Genomic DNA, 17,589 nt, shown 5'->3' with positions numbered 1-17,589 from the left:
TGGGCCGTGCAGGGCTGTTCTGTGAATGCAGTAGAAAAATGAGTCGGGAGTCAGGCTTCACCGTAAGTCCCTGCTGGCTTTATTTAAAACACACACACACGTTTCTCCTACGTCACATAACATTACAGCCACTTCTGCAATAATGACCATAGCCTGTAGTGATGCGCCGCATTGGCTGCCTGCGCCCTGTGCCGCCCGAGACGCATTAGATGCGGCAAGATGGAGACGAGCGAAACGGACATGCGTGAACAGCGGGGAGTCTTCCATCGCTCACGCCAGGCGGGCAGCGGGTAGGACCACGCATGCACTACCCCGTACCGGGGCCATCGCGGTCCCCTGGGTGCCGAGAAGCGTGTTGCCGTGGTGTTTGACCCGGCCGAGTCAGCGGTGCAGGTTTTTAGGGACACACAGGGGGAGCAGGGTGTAAAAAATGCACAGCCGGAGGCTAAATGCATATATTAATAGCATCTCACAAGAAAAACTGCAACCTACAGAAATAACATGAACACAACTAAAGTAATAAGAGTTCAGCCTGTCAATCCACTGTCAGTCATCCTCAGAAAAACTGAAATCAAGTCGGGAGTAAGATTAGATACCCGGGTGAGTGAGGGGGGTGAGCATATGGGGAAAACAGCCAAAAGGGGGTGCCATGCTTGGATATGGTTGGCAAAGGGTGGAAGAGGCTCATTGACTGAGCTGGGAACCAGTACTGAGTAAATTGTTATGAAGGGGGTCATAGAGAGCTGTTCTGGAACATGTGACAAAAGGGCCACGTGAGAAATATGGTGAGAGCTGCTGTCCTCCTCGCAAAGGTGAGTGCAAAGTGGCCACTTACAATCATCACTCAATCACCGCTACGTGTGGCAGGTGCTCTAACACACGTGCATCCCTTCCACTAGTGCTTCTCCAGCATGTATCTGAGCCGGCTGAGAACTCTCTCCTTCGCATGTCGCGCTTTGCTTAAATCGCTCTTTGTGAGTGTGCAGTACTTCCGATTTTTCCGAAGCTTCAGGGTTTTCGAAGTTGGAGACGAATGCAGCCCCCACCTGCCGGTGGGAAAAGGCGGAGTGCCCTAGATCGGATGGCTTGGGGGCACGTTCATGCTGGGTTCAGTGAGAACATTTCTTCATTCTCCTCTGGAAAGAGACCCAACGAGATCATCCTGCTGTCCTAGAGGACACCCCCTCGTTGAGGTCACCCCCTCCTGTCACTACATACGCCTGTCCACCAGTTTAACAACAGTACTGGCACCAATTCAGCCTCAATGAGCTCCTCCAATCAGGTAGCATCAGCTCAGTGGCCTCCTTAATATCCCTTAAACCCCCCTCCCCACCCCCCCACCCAAATCATTTGTCCTTCACACATAACCACTGAACTTTAGAAATATTGGAGTCTGCCCCCTGCCCCCAGCTCAAATCAATAATAAAAGTGATTCCAAAACAAACCCAAACATCCGAAAGTTTAAAATGTTCTCAAAACGTACGTGTGTGAAAACAAGCACAAATTTGCTGCTGGTGAGTGAGAACAGCACCTAAGGGACGCAGGCATTCTCAAAAAAAGGGGGTTTGTGTATAAATAGTTCTGTGAGTCATTTACAGGTAATATAAATAATTCAGGGGGGGGATCGGTCGCCTCCCCCTCCTCCCCTGTGCCCCACAAACACAGACAGCCTCTCATTCAGCAGTTTCCTCGGGATGGAGAGCTTGGTCAGAGAGTCACTCGCTTATGTTTGGTTTGCCCGTTTTAAACCGAAAAAAAATTTGATGTGTTATATCTCTCTATCCGTCCACCTTTGGTGGCACCCAAAGCCAACATTTTCACTATATTGTTGTGGAGTTTTGATGCTACATGTGGAACGACCACAACAGGGAACGAAGGAAATGGCAGTGGCGGTCTCGCCAGCCGGGGGCGCTGTGGGATGGGGGTGGTGGTGGTGGTGGTGGTGGTGGGGGGGGGGAGGGGGGGTCAGGCGTGTGGAGGAGCGCTGTGTGAGATCGTGCCAAACACGTTAGAGGTCATAGCTGGCCTCTTGTGTGTGAAATGCGTTTATCTCCCTGACTCCGCCCCCCTGACTAATTTCATTTTCTAGAGACGTCTTCTGTCTTCGAGTCATCAACTATCCATGCTATGGCAGCCCTCTGGGGAGAGAAATATGATGATGGTAAGACTTCCTGTCCACTGTCCCAGCCCCTGTCCTGCTATAAAGATGGACATCATATCTGGGGACAGCATATGGCTCAGCGGACGCAGCGTCAGCAGAATAACCACAAGTCTCAGCCCAAAACAAGGCCCTTAACCCCCAGCTCCATGGGCACCACTGCAGGTGGCTGCCCTTCACAGCCCAGCTTGCTCTCACCTACATGTGCGTCTAGGTGTTGGAGAACAAAATGGGTAGGTGAGAATTTCCCCACAGGGATCAATAAAATGACATTAAATTAATCTGTCCCAATGTGATCCTGGGATATCCGCCACTACCAGCCGCCTATCTATACTGGGCCGGTTCTTCGCCATTACCAGCCAAAATCATAAGCTGGGATATATGTTTCCTCCTGAAAACTCAAGAGTCCATCAGCTGATGTTGGTGATGTCCACCTTCGAGTCTGGCTAATCCAGTGGTTCTCAAACTCGGTCCTCGGGCCCCACTGCCCTGCTTGTTCTCCAGCTATCCCTGACCTACACACTGCTGATTACCTGGATCAGGTGTGTTCAGTCAATCAGAAGCTGAAAGACACCTGGGACTTGTGTGTGGGGCAGGGATAGCAGGAAAACAAGCAGGGCAGTGGGGCCCGAGGACCGAGTTTGAGAACCACTGGGCTAATGTAACATGCACTCCATTATTAACAGGGTCTTCATAAAGCCTTCAGCTTGGAGCAAGTGTGTCATACATTTTAAAATTATTGCTAACTAACCCTAATGTTCTGTTAGCCAATGATGTGTAATTATTGGGGGCCCTCTGACTGAGCAGACCAGTCACTTACCACTGAGGTCCTCGCTGTCCTGGGGATCGGGGGAGGGACCCCAAATACGCACGGTGCCGTCGTCGGAGGCACTGGCCATAAGACCTGGGTATACGGGGTTCCAGCTCACGCAGTTCACTGTCCGTGTGTGCCCGCTCAGATCGGCGATGGGCAGCTCACTGCGCTTGTGCCATATGTAGACCTTGTGGTCTAAAGATAGGGTGCAAGACAGTGTCAAGACAGCAGGTGGCTCAGCGGTCAAGGAGCTGCACTAATCTCCTACACCTTGGGGCTTAATCTCCACTAAACCACACACCCAGCTGCAGGTGGAGCTAGACGTGCAGATGACTGTGGATCAGGGCCCTAATGGTGAAATCACTGCTGATCCTGGGATTTGTACCGCCACCCTCTGATCACGGGTACGGCATTCTGACTCACTGAGTCTGTCGGGGGAATCGAACCCCAGTCTCCTGCTTGCCAGGCAGGGAGACTCACCACGAAATGAAAGGAGGAGAATAAAAACGCGGATGCTAAAGTCGCAGCTGGATAAAAAGGGGGCAGGGTTACTATGTGCTGTCAGTGAACACTTGCATTAACCGGAGAGGGAGCCAATGAAGTGAGCAAGGTAAGTGGATGAAATCGGAGGGTGGCAGACAGGGGAACCTCCCACCACCGTGGGCCGGCAGGCTTGCCTTCGCTTCCGCTGGCGATGAAGTCTTCATTGAGGCCCCCGAAGCAGGAGTGGATGGTGTAAAAGCCCTGTGTCACACCTTGGTATTTCCTGACCAGCGTCCGGTCTTGCAGGTCCCACAGGTGGACTCCCTGCGGAGGGGGGGGGGGGGGTAGGGGGGTTCGGTGACATCTCTCTGACCCTCAAATGCTCTGCGGTCAAACCCGAAAAGTCCCTCGGGGCACACAGGGACACAGAAACCCCCCCCCCCCCCCCCGGGGCGTCCCTCACCTGAGTTGCCACATTCAGCAAAGCTAATCTTCCATTTTTAGAAACCGTGAAGGACATTATGGGATGGTCCTCCTGCACACTGCGGAAAGAAAGCGGATTGTGACATGAGCATTTGAGGAGATGGCCGTCGGAGATGGCAGCTAGAGGCCCCCCCCCCCCATCGGGTCTGAAGTGGGCTCACATGTTCCTGTCCGTCAAGTCCTCGAAGTTGTAACCGCGGATACGCTGATGCGTGTCTGACGCCAGCACCGTCCGGCCGTCGCCCAAACACCACACACACTGGACCCGCACACCCTCCCACGAGTCCAGCAGGTTCCCATCCAGGTCCTACAATGCGGGGGGAGGGGCGGAAATTCATCTCACACCCTCTCACACGTAACAAGTTCCTTCATTGTCACCATTACTCTTTCGTAACCCCACAACCAGAGGTGGAATGTTCAGGTTCAGAAAGTACAAATCCAGACCAAGATTTTGTTTCAACCAGCCAATTGCGCATAAAGAGCCACGTTTACAGAGTACGCAACTAGTCGGTTGGAACAAAACATTGGTCTGGATTTGCACTTCTGCCCACAACACAGGTGGAGAGGGGAAAAAGGCTTCACTTGACAGCAGAGACCTGCTCCTATTGGACGGACAGATAGATGGACTCACACACTGGTAGAACTGGCCTCGCTGTCCGCCTGTAACGAAACGCTTCCCGTCTGGGTTCCAGGCCACGCTGGTGAGGCTGTCCTCGTGCGATTGGCTCATTTTCGTCCGCAGCACTCCCGTCTGTGCCCAGGTTACAAATGGATAAACAGAATCGATGAACCATCTACCTGCCGATTATCACTCCCGCATGTGTGTGAGTGACAGAGGTATGAATGTCACGGAGGACGAGCGAGAAATAAGCTACCTGTACGTTCCAAAGCCAGACCTCGGAGCAGTCGTCAGGGCCACACGCCACCAGGTAGGTGTCATCGGGACTCCAGGCCAGGTAGGAGACTCCGTAGGCATGACCCTCCAGGGTGCGCAGCGCCCTCAGCTGGTGGGAGTCCTGACAAACACACAGCGGTCAGTAGCACAACTTAACATCTGGTCATTCAAAGTGCGTACCTATGACTGACAAGAAACCGCATGAAAACTGGTAAACAAGTCCATTTTTGAACTATGCCACTCCTTTTCTTCTCCTACGTTTCCAGTCGTGACCTGCTGCGGTCTGTCTAACCCAGTGCTTAACGGCAAACCCAGCTGGGACCAGTTTATCAACAGCACCAATTAACTTCTTGACAGGTATAAGGTCACGGACGGATCCCGTTTATGCACAGAGAGAACTAGCACTCACAGGGTCCACCTGCCATATGATAACGGTGGCGTCTTTGGAGCCTGTGGCCAGCTTGGTACCGTCGTTGGAGAACCTGCAGAACCACACCTCATTGCAGTGCTCTGTGAGAACCTGCTGGGTGGTGCAGGGGAACTGTCTCCTAGGTGGAAGGCAAAGGCGCGTTACCTTAGCGTCGGCATTGTGAGCAAGCAGAGGGAAGTGGACGAGCGGGGAGACGCGGAGAAACACACCGGCTGCACACGTGGTCCAGAAGCAGCGACACCGAGTCCAGGCTGCTGTCCAGCTGCGTGTTGTGGTAGAGACAGCGATCCCGCTGCAGCTCCACAGCTTGGCGCAGGAGACAATGCAGCCTGCGGGGGGGTAGCATCACCGAGGGCGGCAGGTACGCTGGAGGGGGGGGGGGGGGCATTTAGGGTGACTCCTGCAAAATGCTACCGTCGCGATCGGCGCATCTGGGGTCCGGAGACATTCACGGCCAAACTGTCCAGTGCTCCTGTGAGCTAAATCGCAAGCCTGGGCTGCCGCTAGATTTATTAGTCTATCCCAAATTCCATCTTGGAATAGATAAAGGAATCTTTTTTCTTTCTTTTTGATCTTAATTGGTTCTTTTGTGGGTTTCAATCAATGCTGCCAATTTATCTGTATACAGCACCAGTCAAAAATCTGGACCCCATCTGCTTTTGCATTTGTGTCAGTCTTAGCCGTTATTCACCTTGTAGTAAAAGCCCTTGAGGCAATGAAATAATGCACATCGAATGCTGTAATGACCGAGAGAAGTGTTCACCGTGTCAATTTTCTCAAGTGTTAAACACCCCCTTTCTGCCTGAATGACAGCATCGTTGACTCCCTGCATTCTTTCGACCAGCTTTCAGATGTAGCCACCTGGAATGCTTCTCCAACAGGCCTGAAGGAGTTTCTACAAGTTCTGGGCACTTGTTGGCTACCTTGCTGTTACTCTTGGATCAAACTCATCCCAAACCAGCTCTAAAGGGTTTCTGCCGGGGGGTGGGATTGTGGGGAACAGGTCATCTGTCACAGCACTCCATCTTTTTCCTTGTTCACAAGATAATACAATACTTATACAACCTCGGGGTGTGCTTTCAGTAGGTGTGCCCAGACTGTATTAGAGGGCTGGAGTGATATGGTGTAGGCACTGGTAGATCGTGTGTGTGTGTGTGTGTGTGTGTGTGTGTGTGTGTGTGTGTGTGTGTGTGTGTGCAGAAAGACATGTCCTCACTCTGCAATTTGTCCAGCAGTTTGGTGCGAGAAGCAGCCCCCTTCCCCTCCCACTCGGCCTTTGCCCTCAGGTCTTCCGCGTGGCTGCACATCAGATACCTAGACACACACAGGGGAGTCGCAGAAACGACGTCACCAACAACCAATCAGAAACCAGCACCACTACGCAAGACGGTTACATCAGTCCATAACAAGCTCATGACACAGAAGTTGAACTGACGTTTGCGGTCTCTCTGTCATGGACAGAGTTCCTGTCCTGTGATGAGGCGGAAGTCATACCCGCTGAGCACGTGGATGCGGTCGGTGTTGTACTTCAGCGGCGTGAGTTCCGCCCGCAGCACCTGCAGGGCCTCCAGCACCTTCCCATCCTCCAAATACTCCAGGTACTTCTGCTGCAGCAGCAGGAACCTCATCCGCTGACATGGGGGGGGGGGCAGTAGCGACACAGAACGTGGTTCATTCACACACCCCACAATCGTGAGAATAGCTTCACGCACTGTGGTTTAGTACTGCGACGGATATTCGAGACATTCAAAAAATGTTACTATAAAACAAAATTTCCATACGAAAAATCAGGCTTGGCCTGCTGTAGTCTAACCCAACACCTAACAGCTTTTTACAAATACAGGCCCCACCAGCCACTGCATTCAAACTGGTTAATAACCAAACTTCACGTGCAGTTCATATTCGGTCCATGGCATGGCGCCCTTGCAGCGCTTCTCACAAGTACCTCACACATAATCCACGAGTAAGTACACCAGACAAGTCCAGGCAGTCCTCCAAGCACTGCTCGAGAGCGCCTGGGAACCTCCAGAGTATGGGAGCATTTTCAGAACATTGGTAGCAAAAACCTAATACGCTAGAAAAAAATTCAGCTGAATATTCCAGTATGAAAATATTCAACGTCTGCAGCCCTGCTGAGGCTGGGTTCAGACAGCCTTGGCTCAGCTTGGACCCGTTTGGACTCACCACCACAGCGCTGGGACACCGCATGCGGGCCTTCAGCTCGTTCAGGTCACTCTCAGCCTGCGTCACAAAAACAAACAAGTCAGACAAGCGACCGGCTCAGAACTAGAAAGCAAATGTCAGGCTGACACCAATAGATGAAAACTGACACGATACCGATTGTTTTGCAGGTTCTGCTTAAATAACTTTAAAGAAACACTCCACCCAAATAAATAAAAAAAAAAACTAATTACATTCCAAACATATGAAGTATTTAATTTCTGGGGCCCGTCTCTGAGCATTACAACAGCCCCATAGCACTATATAACTGTACACATCTTAAATATTCATAATATTTACAGCAGAGAAGGGCTGATTATCAAGTGTGATAAACTCTCATTTTCCTAGTAAAATCTTTCGATTTCGCACTGTTGGCACCGAATATCCTTCTGCTATCAAACACTTGCATTACGGACGGACTAGCGATATTCAGCAGTAACGCAGCCTTTTTTATTGGAACAAAGTTACTTTTTGGAAATCCATACTCTTCGTTGTCTAGCCTTCAGGTGAGAAATCAGATTTGTTGCGCTGAAATGTTTATTAATAGACCCTCCTCGTGAACATTTTAGCAGAGCATGCAGAATGCATCTCTAATGCAGTTTTTTGCTAATAGAAAATTGCCTGCCATGTGGAATTATTTTAATAGCTGTTTAGTGCATGGGTGTGCAAAGCATTATGGGTCACCATTTTAGATGGAGTTATCAGCAGTACATAGCGGCTCATGTTTAACCATTGGCGGACGGCCGATTGGTCCTGTATCGGCCGATACTGATAGTTGGCCAATACAATCGGTGATCTAGTCAAATCATGTGACCTTGTGAGGCTGGGATCACCTGAAGTTGGCGAGTGTGGTGCTTACATATGGTACACCGTCAATCTTGACACTGGGAGTCCTACCTTGGTCCATTCTCCTTCCATTACATGGTTGCGGAACTTGGTAGCGGCAGGGTGCTCCAGTCTACAGCCGGACTCCTGCATTAAGAGATCCACCGTCTGGCTGTGGACGGAATGCAGGTCCTCAGTGGGCATTTTTTCATTAGGAAGCACCATCATGACATCAGTTCTGCACCAGACCCTGTACCAAACAGTGTCCATTCGAAACTGAACCCCCAAGACTGAAAAGATTCCAGAGGTAATTTAGCATTTTTTGGGGGGCTATAAAAGAGGCCATAATACATCCAGAGGGGCAAACTATCATTAGCCAATGATATGTTCGGAATCTGTGAGTGACAGAGGAGGGGGCACTCTGGGGGCCAATCAGCCTTCCGCTGGGACCAATGCCCCTAAGACCTCACCCTTGTACACATCCCAGGTGGGTCCTATTATCTGCCTGAAGGCGATTCCTTAATGTGAGCTCCAATGAATGAAGACACTTGAAAATGTATGGGCTGGGATACCTCAGGCACAGATTTTATGCAAAAATTATTCATAACATTTGCTGGTCCATAACAAAAGAGTGCAACTGGTTGCTTGATATATTGTTAGTCTGATAAGAAATTATGCATTTTAAAAATGGCCTTAGATCAGCTAAATCTGTCAAGATTCCAGAACACATACTGACACTTCACACTGCATCTAATACATCCTGACAGACCATAAACAGATGCCCTGAAATGCCTTAACATATCCTGACATCTCATAAGGATGCGTCCAAACAGCACATAGCAACACATCCTGACAGCACATAGCAATACATCCTGACATATCCTGATAGCACATAGCAATACATCCTGACAGCACATAGTAACACATCCTGACATATCCTGATAGCACATAGTAACACATCCTGACATATCCTGACAGCACATAGCAATACATCCTGACATATCCTGATAGCACATAGCAACACATCCTGACAGCACATAGCAACACATCCTGACATATCCTGACATATCCAGACAGCACATAGTAACACATCCTGACATATCCTGACAGCACATAGTAACACATCCTGACATATCCTGATAGCACATCCTGACATATCCTGACATATCCAGACAGCACATAGTAACACATCCTGACATATCCTGACAGCACATAGTAACACATCCTGACATATCCTGACAGCACATAGTAACACATCCTGACATATCCTGATAGCACATAGTAACACATCCTGACATATCCAGACAGCACATAGTAACACATCCTGACATATCCTGATAGCACATAGTAACACATCCTGACATATCCTGACATATCCAGACAGCATATAGTAACACATCCTGACATATCCTGACATATCCAGACAGCACATAGTAACACATCCTGACATATCCTGATAGCACATAGCAATACATCCTGACAGCACATAGTAACACATCCTGACAGCACATAGTAACACATCCTGACAGCACATAGTAACACATCCTGACATATCCTGACATATGCTGATAGCACATAGTAACACATCCTGGCATATCCTGACATATCCTGATAGCACATAGTAACACATCCTGACATATACTGATAGCACATAGTAACACATCCTAACACATCCTGACATATCCTGACATATCCAGACATATCCACACATATCCAGACAGCACATAGTAACACATCCTGACATATCCAAATATATACTTACAGCAGACAGTAACACATCCAAGGTTACATGTCCTAACAAAACAATGACATATTTTCACTTATCCTGCTGTCAGACAATAGCCTTACAGAGGGTCATATTTGGCTGCAAGTGTCCAATTAATGACTGGTCAAAATACGTAATTTCATTTATTTACACTAGGGCACCAATTTAATAAAAAAAATCATAAATGCTGACACCTTTTAATAAAATCCAGCCCCATGTATCAGGCTCCTTTCTAGTGCCGTGTCTGGAAACTGATCACCACAGTCACCAAATGTCCACCACCAGCAAGTGCGCTACATGACTCATGTGTTTATAAACAAGCTCCAGTCCAGAGGTGTCACTCCAGGAGACAGGAAGTCAGTTTCATCACTTCCTGTCTTGGATTTGAGTCTTACGTTTATTATTGTTATAATTAATAATAACGATGTTATTAAGAATTATTATTATTTTTCTTTCGCAAGACTGTTTACTTGTAAACACATATCAGTAATACTGGACTGAACTGAAACAATGAAGCATACGAAATAAAATGTGTTTCGGGGGGGGAAACGAAAAACAAAATGTGTAATTAGGGTACGAAAGATTTTAAAAGCATTAGACCTTCAACGCGGCTTTAGATGCTTCCAGTACAACTCACCGTTTGCCCGTAAGCTGATTCCGCTTAGCAGATTCAGCAATGCCCAAATCAGCCTTTGTACAACGGCTACCGGGATGTTTACAGGCTTAATATATAATAAAATGCAATAACTGGGTATTCCGAGACAGCTTTTATAACAACATCAATGATAATAATATCGGTTGTTTTATTCTGTAATGTTATGTCTGGGTTTTTTTTAAGGATCTCTATTTATGGCCGGTTATATGTGCTGCCCACCCCAGGTATTTTAATAATAATAAGGAGGCCGATGACGGACGGACGGACACGGGCGCTGCGGCTCGGCTTGCGGACTTACTTCAGACCTAAGCCGTGCAGATGCTGCCCGATCAGTCGGACGAGGTCTTCATCCCACTGAGTGAGACGCTTCTTCTTCTTTATCGACCCCGATCCTGGGGGGGCGGGGGTGGCCGAACCTCCGGTGCCCGTCCCGGGGGATAGCCCGTCTCCGTCAGCGGCAGCGCCGGAGAGCAGCCCGTTGGAGCGCAGCGGCTCACCGCTCGGCGTCCCCGCATCGCGTCCTGCGTCGTCTGCGCCGTTCGCCTGCATGCCGGCGTCAAGCAGAGAAACCGGGTCCGGGGTTAACGAGAAACGGCCGCGGGGACGGTGCAAGAGGCCCGCCGTGCGTGCGAACACCCCAGACCGTCCGTCGCTGCTTCTTGAGCCGCAGCCCGAACCTCTGCGCCGCACTGGCCTTGGAGCTGGCAGAGGGGCTGTCAGATCGCCCAGCCCGGAGCTCGCAAGCCCATGCACAAAGCGTCCTGCTCGCCCCACCCCCCCTCTCTGCCCGTCGATAACAGCTGCAAACTCCACGAAAAATGGTGTCCAAGCACCGTGACATCACAGGAAATTCCAGTAGTGCCCTGGTTCCGGGGAATAAATATCACTGTAAATAGCCCGCATGGTGCCGGTAGTGCTAGTCACTGCAGTAGTGGATTTCAAATACACCAAAGTGCAAAGCCGCGGTCTGTTTCGTAGTGCAAAATGATCGGAATATTATTCTGTTTATTGTTATTGCGCACGGCAGGTAATTGGGGGGAAAGTGCGCCAGGGAGACCCCTGCTGTTGTTTCTGCCGCCGATGTTATTGTCGTTGTGAATAACTGTGTACCTATGCAGAAGAAAAGGGAACGATCGGTCGATAATACAGCTGGTTGTATGCTTAGTTTATCGAGGCCAATTGATAATGTCCAAAAGAAAATACTGTTTTCGCTGTGGAGGGACATGTCCTGCAACTGATCCCATTGTTCCTATTTTTTTAATGGAACTGAAATATGAACGGAAACTATGCACTGATTTTCTGTATGCTTACTAGTGTCAACACAAACCACATATATTTCATATTATTTTCACAGTATTTTGTCTGTGCATGTTTCACTCGTGCATAGGGATGTATATACACTCAGAAAAAGTACCGATTTGTACGTTTGAGGATTACACTGGGTCTGTACCCTCACTGGTCTGCCAATTGTACCATATAGTTGTAGGTAAACGTACCTTTTAAGGTACAGAAGTGGACTCTGCGAAACATTTTTGTACCGTTGGAGGTACATTAATGTTGTTTGCACCTTGTAGTACAAAACAGTACCAGGGCTGTACCCATTTTTCTGACAGGATACTCGCCTTTTCCATATCTGTGGTACTATGAAATGAGGAATTCAGCTAAATGCTAACGCTGCCATTTTAGATACTACAGTGCAAAATATGAAACAGGCACACAAAACTGAGTGAGCCTTTCTAATCCTTATATAAATGAAAGTATGTAAAAAAAATATCGGAAAGACATCAATCATAATTTGACTCCGAGGTACCGGCTTCTAAGGAACAAATAATTCAATGTTCTTGTTAAACAGGTTTCAAAATCTCTGGTGGGAATACTGATGTCGCCCTCAGAAACAAAAGCTATTATTAGTTAGCAAACCTGCTGGGTTATTTTTGTGAAAGGACACCGGCTTGATTCAGCTCATAAGGCTGTCACATATGGGCTACACTAGGAACTGAGAAGAGATAGAATGCTCATCATTTTGCATAGTTCCTATGGGTCTGAATGCATCTTTCTGTTGTGTGGGAAAACAGTACGAGGTTTTTCTAATGATTGTCATGCGCCAGGGAAGTACACAAAATTACTTAAACAGATCTGTCCACACACCTTGTATATTTGAAGGTTCATTGAGCAACTGCAGGACAATACAGTTTGTTTTTCAGGGTAAATATGAAACAAATTTTAATATGAAAATCCCAGACTGCAAATGTAAGAGATTTGGATGCTGAAATCAAGGTTCACCTGACTGAACCGTCACAACCAGAGAGTCAAATTAGCCAAAGACCAGATGTGGCCTGTCTCTCACTTTTATATAACAGAATCTATACTACAGGATATTTATAAGATATTAACAAGGGCAATATAAGCGATTACAATGAGCAAGCACATATTCTGAAAACATACATTGGTGTGACGAAGTATCAGCAAAAAGCTGATGTATTACGCACTTCTGAACAGCAAGTATGCCGTGACGTTGTGGAAAAACCGTTGTATTGCCTACTTGTGGACAACGGGTGGCAGTATATGACAACATTCGGATAATACCAGGGCGCTCAAGCAAAAAGTCAATGTGCTGCGCACTCCCAACAGTAGGTGGCAGCATGCACACTGCCATTCTAAAGAAGAAATACAAAGGAAGAAGAAACCTGGAAAGATGGCGTCGTTGTTGGAAGTAACACATGTGAGCTTGGACGAACATAGCGGTAATATTTTTCATTTTTCAACCAAAAACGAGGCAGCTTATATAATAAAAATATCTTTATTTGAATTTTGAAGCAAATCTGTAATTTATTTTTGATTTTATTACAGGACTTAACATTGTTAGACATTGCAGCCTGGCTGAAAACTAAAGTTATTTTGACTAACTACTGGAATTTACTTGGCATACTGCCGGTGGTGCCTGTGTATATTTTTGAAGTATGTCGACATGTGGTTTAGGCGCTGACATACCGCTGTTGTGTGTGAGTATGTGTGCCTGATCCTGGAACCATTTTCTCAAACGTCTCCATTCAGATGCTCTAGACGGTACAGGAGATTCCGACGATGAGAGCAATGATGGGGCGAGCGAAAGCGAGCAGGCGGAGGACTCGGAGAAAACCAATAATAATGCGGGATGGGCGGACGCCATGGCTAAGATTCTTAGCAAGAAAACTTCAGAGGACAAACCGAGTATCTTAGCGAAAAATAAAGACTTGGATAAAGTGAAGGAGAAGGAGAAGAAGGAGCGACTGGAAAGGAAGAAGCAGGTACTGTCAGTCAAAGGGTCAATGAAAGAGGGTTTTTATAACATGTTGCAGGGGATTGGGAGGGGGCGTAATAGGGTTTTCGTGAACATTTCGGCCGCTTTCATTTGCGTTCCTCTGCAATCTGCAGCTGGATAAGAAGCGGGCCTGGGAGATGCTCTGCCGGGAGAAACCGGATGTGGTGCGAGACCGAGAAACCGAGAGGAACCTGCAACGGGTTGCCACCAGGTGAGAACTTAGCCGTTGTCAGAATACAACATTGACCCACACATACTCCCCACCGAAATCATGGGGACCATGTGGGGGGGTGTGGACCATTTGGCCGCGTGTTCATTCCTGTGATCAAACCCGAAACACGGCCAGCGTGTTATGGATCCTTGTTATTGCTGTGGTCTGCCTCATATAGGGTCTGTCACACTCTTAATGAGGGCAGCGAAAACACACGAGTGTGCTGTGCTACATTTCTCTGACCAGGTTAGACTGTTCTGTGGGCTGTTTTTTTTTTTTTTTTTTTAACAAGAATGACTCTTGATTTCTTGAATCTCTTCACAGGGGTGTGGTCCAGCTGTTCAATGCTGTGAGGAAACACCAGAAACACATCGACGACAAAATAACGGAAGTCGGCGGGTCGGAGAGAAAGCGGGCCAAGCTCCTGTCCTCAGTCTCCAAGAAAGACTTTATCGATGTTCTGCGTGGGACGGAAACTGGTGCCGTTCCTGCATCACAGAAGCAGGTGGTGAGTGTACAGCACCCTCTAGGGGCAGCAGGCAGGATAGTCCCAAAGAGTGAGGCTGTACAATATAGGCTCAGTACCAGTTCGACTTATTGCGCGTTCTCTGTCTAACTGCAGGCTGCCACCAAGCCAGAGGAGAAGCCCTCGTGGAGCATTTTGCGGGACGACTTCATGATGGGGGCATCCATGAAGGACTGGGACAAGGAGAGTGAAGAGGGAGGTGAAGGGGATCAGGAGGGTGTACAGAAAGGCAGTGTGGACTACAACAGCGAATCGGACTGATCCCTCATTCGCATGCGTGTTCCTACGTGGATATTTCAGGTGCATAGGCTAGGGGGACATTTCCGTAGGCCAGGGATTCCCCTGTACCTACATTTATAGAGAAAAGGAAACCATCGTCCCCCTGCAGCGTGTCAAATGAATGTTTTGCTCTGACTGTGCTCCACATGTGACTCGTTGTGTAAAACACCCTTTCTGCTGTCAGTGGTTCAGCAGCAGCCAGTATCATTGAGTAGCATCAAAAAGTACGGAAGGCCAGGTTTTATACTAATAGCCTGGGATGGCAAATACAAAATACACCTCACTGGTAACAAAAATGCAGGGCGTGTTGCCTTTGTATGCCTGCTTTGTTTTCGTCGGCCCACCTCTACTAACCCCTTGCCAGCTGCATAAAAACCAAATGAGCTTTGTGCTGGTTGATTATAAAACATCTCTTGTTCCAGTTGGCCAGGGACAGTCATTCTGTGAATGGCATGTTGCTGCTTCCCGTCTCTTGTAGATTTCTCCATAAAGACAAAAATAAAATATTTCTAAGGCGGCGTGTCTTGCCTGCAGCTTGAGTAGCTGGTGGTTGGCTGGAGTCCCACCTCTAAATTCTGTTTCTTTCCTGGTGAATCGCACGCAAGGCTGTGATTTTAAAGCACATTTTTTTATTTGTGTGTCTTTGGAGCAGTTAGTACAAAATCCTTGGAATAATTTGAAAGGAATTATCCTGGGCAGCCTAAAAGATAAACGGCCATAATTTGGTTTAAAAAAAAGCAGAAATTTCTCACGCGCAAGATCAGCTCAGTTCAGTTCACTTTATTCTTTGTGCCAAAAGGGCTGTCAGTCGGGGTTCTGCTGGTGTCCACACTGGTGTCTGATCACCTCTTTGAAGTCAGCATGTAAACGTTCAAGCTGCCCACTTTGCCATTTGTTGGCACCTAACGCAGATTCAGGAACAGGATTCCTGTGTTGCACATGGGCACCGCATACGCTGTCTTCCTCCTGTCCTTCCACCGAAGGAATTCCACCCAGTGTCCTGCTGCACTGAATAAGCATTTCAGGAAGACGGATGGATGTGAATAATGGGGAAACCTTACATTAAAAGGATCCTGTTTATGTGGGAAATGCTGCTTCCAAACATCTTTTCAAAATAAAATTGTCCCATTTCGGGTTTATGAGTAGTTTGGGTGAAGCCCCAGAACCAGATACACGGCAAGCAGACGCTCCTCCCTCTCACACCAAATCCTGCCGTATGAGTTTATGAAGGGGGGGCATGGTGGTACAGTGGTTAGCACTGTATGGGGCGGCATGGTGGTGCAGTGGTTAACACTGTATGGGGCGGCATGGTGGTGCAGTGGTTAGCACTGTTGCCTCACACCTCTGGGACCCAGGTTCAAGTCTCCGCCTGGGTCACATGTGTGTGGAGTTTGCATGTTCTCCCCAAGTCCTCGTGGGGTTTCCTCCGGGTACTCCGGTTTCCCCCCACAGTCCAAAATCATGCTGAGGCTAATTGGAGTTGCTAAATTGCCCGTAGGAATGCATGTGTGAGTGACTGGTGTGTGTGTGCCCTGCGATGGGCTGGCCCCCCATCCTGGGTTGTTCTCTGCCTCGTGCCCATTGCTTCCTGGATGGGCTCCGGACCCCCCGCGACCCAGTAGGATAAGCGGTTTAGAAAATGGATGGATGGATGAGTTTCTGAAGCTTGGTTCCTATTCTGCGGCCTCTGATGCACATCTCTTGGTGTGGTGCGAGGTTTTAGAGGCCGGGTGAGATACTTCACGGTCGTCTTCATAGCTGCCCGTCTCCACGAACACGACGAATGAGCCAGATAAACACGGATTGGGAATAGCGTGGAGCTGCCGATGTACCACAGGCTAGAGCTAAGCTGCACGTTAGTTCTCACGCTAATGTCACAGGCCAGCCGACTGGGTACTAGACTTCTTCAGCAGGAAGGGCTTTGGGAAAAACCGACAAAACACAAACTTATTCATTCATTTCCGGCACTTAATTCTTTGTCTGTCTCCTGCAAAATTTTGCTCCGACAGACAAAAACATCACTGCTGCAGCTGCCATGGCAATGTTCCAGGACTGGGTGATTTTGGTCAGAAACACAGTGTTGCTTGGTATTGTCTATGAACACATCTATGCCTTATCTACCAATGTGACATTAACAATACTAATAAGTCAATCATCAGTCAGGAAAATGATCAACTCTGCAACTGTTGAAATTACTTGTGTGCTGTGTGCATGTAAACTTGCCTGTAATCAGCTTCACTTGTACCCAGGTCCCACGGTGCATTGGTTATGTTGCAGAAAGTTTTTTTTGGTTATTCTCCCCATTTTGCCTCGAATAGCCTGGAATAATCTTGCCGTTCTGCTTGGGCAGAGTGTTGAGTGTGTCGTTATTGAAGGGGTATGGTAAGGTCGGTATGGGTTAGACGACCGAACTGGCGTGGACCATACATTCACACATTCGCATGCGAGCCGGCCAGTTCTCAGAGTTGCCGAGAATGATCTGGGAGATCTGGAGGAGACAAACACAAGTGTGCTTCAAACAGACAGACTAACTGCCTTACTGGT

At 48.2% G+C, this 17,589-nt stretch overlaps 3 protein-coding genes across 4 annotated transcripts; 1 reads left to right on the top strand and 2 right to left on the bottom strand.

Annotated features, from left to right (window-relative positions):
• Positions 1 to 56: 56 nt before the first annotated feature.
• LOC125748563 (WD repeat-containing protein 26-like) lies at positions 57 to 11,565 on the bottom strand. 2 transcript variants are annotated; one of them, XM_049024852.1, is made up of 14 exons: positions 11,027 to 11,565; positions 8,381 to 8,480; positions 7,448 to 7,504; positions 6,758 to 6,894; positions 6,480 to 6,577; positions 5,473 to 5,629; positions 5,243 to 5,381; positions 4,814 to 4,954; positions 4,570 to 4,689; positions 4,100 to 4,245; positions 3,919 to 3,997; positions 3,650 to 3,779; positions 2,979 to 3,167; positions 57 to 2,138 (listed from the first exon to the last, which is right to left on the bottom strand). In XM_049024852.1, the coding sequence occupies exons 1-14, from the start codon at positions 11,275 to 11,277 to the stop codon at positions 2,113 to 2,115; spliced, it is 1,770 nt and encodes a 589-aa protein (XP_048880809.1). In that variant the 5' UTR covers positions 11,278 to 11,565; the 3' UTR covers positions 57 to 2,112. The 2 variants fall into 2 exon arrangements, with proteins under 2 accessions (XP_048880809.1, XP_048880810.1); XM_049024853.1 differs by having other exon boundaries at positions 5,243 to 5,378.
• LOC125748565 (uncharacterized) lies at positions 8,490 to 11,020 on the bottom strand. Its single transcript, XM_049024854.1, has 2 exons — positions 10,268 to 11,020; positions 8,490 to 10,102 (listed from the first exon to the last, which is right to left on the bottom strand). Exon 2 carries the CDS (start codon positions 10,007 to 10,009, stop codon positions 9,059 to 9,061), a length of 951 nt encoding a protein of 316 aa, XP_048880811.1. The 5' UTR covers positions 10,010 to 10,102; positions 10,268 to 11,020; the 3' UTR covers positions 8,490 to 9,058.
• Positions 11,566 to 12,475: 910 nt separating the features above from the next.
• Positions 12,476 to 15,563, top strand: rrp15 (ribosomal RNA processing 15 homolog). The gene is made up of 5 exons (XM_049024855.1): positions 12,476 to 13,472; positions 13,783 to 14,015; positions 14,143 to 14,240; positions 14,565 to 14,748; positions 14,863 to 15,563. The coding sequence occupies exons 1-5, from the start codon at positions 13,424 to 13,426 to the stop codon at positions 15,025 to 15,027; spliced, it is 729 nt and encodes a 242-aa protein (XP_048880812.1). The 5' UTR covers positions 12,476 to 13,423; the 3' UTR covers positions 15,028 to 15,563.
• Positions 15,564 to 17,589: the final 2,026 nt, after the last annotated feature.

Source organism: Brienomyrus brachyistius, chromosome 9, assembly GCF_023856365.1.
Source record: "Brienomyrus brachyistius isolate T26 chromosome 9, BBRACH_0.4, whole genome shotgun sequence".
Taxonomy (NCBI): Eukaryota; Metazoa; Chordata; class Actinopteri; order Osteoglossiformes; family Mormyridae; genus Brienomyrus; species Brienomyrus brachyistius.
This window is presented reverse-complemented; position numbering and strand designations above follow the sequence as displayed.

Excerpts from the sequence above, each read along its gene's own strand:
- LOC125748565 (XM_049024854.1), bottom strand. The coding sequence starts at position 10,009 with ATGTCTGGATATGTCAGGATATGTCAGGATGTGTTAGGATGTGTTACT.
- LOC125748563 (XM_049024852.1), bottom strand. The coding sequence starts at position 11,277 with ATGCAGGCGAACGGCGCAGACGACGCAGGACGCGATGCGGGGACGCCG. Across the intron at positions 6,578-6,757 it reads CGCATCCACGTGCTCAGCGG|GTATCTGATGTGCAGCCACG; the intron begins GTATGACTTCCG and ends GTGTGTGTCTAG. Across the intron at positions 4,246-4,569 it reads GAGGCCAGTTCTACCAGTGT|GACCTGGATGGGAACCTGCT; the intron begins GTGAGTCCATCT and ends CCCGCATTGTAG.
- rrp15 (XM_049024855.1), top strand. The coding sequence starts at position 13,424 with ATGGCGTCGTTGTTGGAAGTAACACATGTGAGCTTGGACGAACATAGC. Across the intron at positions 13,473-13,782 it reads GAGCTTGGACGAACATAGCG|ATGCTCTAGACGGTACAGGA; the intron begins GTAATATTTTTC and ends GTCTCCATTCAG. Across the intron at positions 14,016-14,142 it reads GACTGGAAAGGAAGAAGCAG|CTGGATAAGAAGCGGGCCTG; the intron begins GTACTGTCAGTC and ends TGCAATCTGCAG.